General features: G+C 44.4%; 1 protein-coding gene across 1 annotated transcript in view; it reads right to left on the bottom strand.

Annotated features, from left to right (window-relative positions):
- Window positions 1-2,500, bottom strand: part of apbb3 (amyloid beta (A4) precursor protein-binding, family B, member 3) — a 24,616-nt gene that overhangs the window by 2,956 nt on the left and 19,160 nt on the right. Inside the window, exons 9-10 of the mRNA XM_078244560.1 lie at window positions 917-1,001; window positions 755-838 (exon numbers count right to left, since the gene is read on the bottom strand). Coding sequence (XP_078100686.1) covers window positions 755-838; window positions 917-1,001 — 169 coding nt within the window. The remainder of the gene's footprint in view (window positions 1-754; window positions 839-916; window positions 1,002-2,500) is intronic.

The following is a 2,500-nucleotide window of genomic DNA, read 5'->3' as shown; positions in this document are numbered from 1 at the left end:
TTGGTTGAAATAAACCCTTAATTCACCCATTTACATGTGGAGATATGCTGGCTCTATACACGCTAAAAGTCCTGATTATTTACATGGAGTCTGGTGGAGATATGCTGGCTCTATACACGCTAAAAGTCCTGATTATTTACATGGAGTCTGGTGGAGATATGCTGGCTCTATACACACTAAAAGTCCTGATTATTTACATGGTGTCTGGTGGAAATATGCTGGCTCTATACACGCTAAAAGTCCTGATTATTTACATGGAGTCTGGTGGAGATATGCTGGCTCTATACACGCTAAAAGTCCTGATTATTTACATGGAGTCTGGTGGAGATATGCTGGCTCTATACACGCTAAAAGTCCTGATTATTTACATGGAGTCTGGTGGAGATATGCTGGCTCTATACACGCTAAAAGTCCTGATTATTTACATGGATTCTGGTGGAAATATGCTGGCTCTATACACACTAAAAGTCCTGATTATTTACATGGAGTCTGGTGGAGATATGCTGGCTCTATACACGCTAAAAGTCCTGATTATTTACACGGAGTCTGGTGGAGATATGCTGGCTCTATACACGCTAAAAGTCCTGATTATTTACATGGAGTCTGGTGGAGATATGCTGGCTCTATACACACTAAAAGTCCTGATTATTTACATGTAGTCTGGTGGGTTTGGTGAATTTCGGGTCTGTTTCATGTTAGACTAAAAGAACCTTACTCTGTCGGGATGCTGAATGTTGGTGTGATTCTGTCCTACCCATGGCTCTGGACACCGGCAGGTTCCCGATGTACTGGACCTCAAACTTCTGCACCTGTTGCCGGACCGCCTCCAGAAACTCCACTGAAACAACAACAACACAGTGAGCAGAGAGCCAATCAGAGAGCAGCAGCTGCAGGTGATGTCAGAGTGACCGCTCACCTTGTCTGGGCAGGTCTTCAGGTGAGATGCTGTCCATCGTCAGAGAGCGAGACGGCCGCATCAGAGTCTTCTCTGACATCATCATCTGCAGAGGAACCAAAACATCCTGTTCACCTGCAGAGCTAACCTGTTAGCATACTAACATGCTAAGTTTAGAGAGCTAACCATGCAGCTAACATGCTAAGTTAAGAGAGCTAACCATGCAGCTAAAATGCTAAGTTAAGAGAGCTAACCATGCAGCTAAAATGCTAAGTTAAGAGTGCTAACCATGCAGCTAACATGCTAAGTTAAGAGTGCTAACCATGCAGCTAACATGCTAAGTTAAGAGAGCTAACCATGCATCTAACATGCTAAGTTAAGAGTGCTAACCATGCAGCTAACATGCTAAGTTAAGAGTGCTAACCATGCAGCTAACATGCTAAGTTACGAGTGCTAACAGCAGACTTTGGAGCAAGGGGGTAAGCGAGCGTCCACAAAGCGTAGCTCCTATGGGGAAAAATTCTGATGCTACCAAGCCATCACCTCCCGTTAGCATCCCGTTAGCATCCCGTTAGCATCCCATTGACTGCCATTCATTCTGACGTCACTTTGACAGAGAATACCTTTACATCTGAAGCGTTTAAAGACTCTATTTGTCCGTTGTTTATTTCTAAAGAAACACGACAATGTATAAAAGGCTCCATTACCTTGTAGCTCACGTTATGGCTCCGTAGCAGACGTTTTTATAACAATAGGCTAACGATTGGGTCATAACCACGAGACTTCCTGTCTCATAGTAGAGGAGTTACCGTATAGTACAGGAGAAGCTCTCAGGCAGTTTGGACTTCCATCAGCTGTTTAAGTGTAATGACTAATGTTAACTATCATTTTAGTGATCAATAATGAGCCTGTGTCTATGTTATCTCCTTACATATACCTACGCTCTCCGTCTCTGCTAGATTGGGAATGATTGAGATTTCTCTTGGCACAGCTACCAGAAGACTTCCAACTTTCAGACAGGTTGCTAAAGAAGTCGACGCTGAAGTCGGCTTCCCATTCGGCGGTTAAGGGGACATTTAAGGGACACTTAAAGCTGAAGTTAGCTTTCACAGTTTTATCCAGGTCCAGATCCAAAACCCTGGGATTTGGGGAGTTATTTAGTGTCTCTGGTGCTTCATACAGACTTTGATAACCCTCCATGCTGTTCTGAGTGAGATACGGTTTCTGAATGTGTCCTGTCTTCAGTCTCCGGGTCAGCTGGTCAACATCTGCACGGCTTTCTACGTCACTAGCCGAAACATTTGGTGTGTGCTAACCACTTTAGCTAATACCACATCAGCTAGCTGTTTCTCCAGCTTCAGTAGAACAAGGCAGGATTAGCTGGGAGACTTCTTCTAAACGAGGGAACACTTCCACCTTTGTGTGAATACCTGCAGAACAGGGACATGGAAGTAGTTCTTTTGGAGATTAGGGTGAACTAGTGTGTGTTGTAGCAGTGGTCTGCCATTGAAAACGAGGTGGCTAACTGCTAACCGCTAGCAGCGGTAACTTCTGGCTAGTAGTCCTTACCTAGCTGCTGAGCATGTAGTCCTTACCTAGCTACTG

This window comes from Sander vitreus, unplaced genomic scaffold, assembly GCF_031162955.1.
Source record: "Sander vitreus isolate 19-12246 unplaced genomic scaffold, sanVit1 ctg259_0, whole genome shotgun sequence".
In the NCBI taxonomy this organism is placed as follows: domain Eukaryota; kingdom Metazoa; phylum Chordata; class Actinopteri; order Perciformes; family Percidae; genus Sander; species Sander vitreus.
The sequence above is the reverse complement of the archived record's forward strand: the minus strand, read 5'-3'. Positions and strand labels throughout refer to the sequence as shown.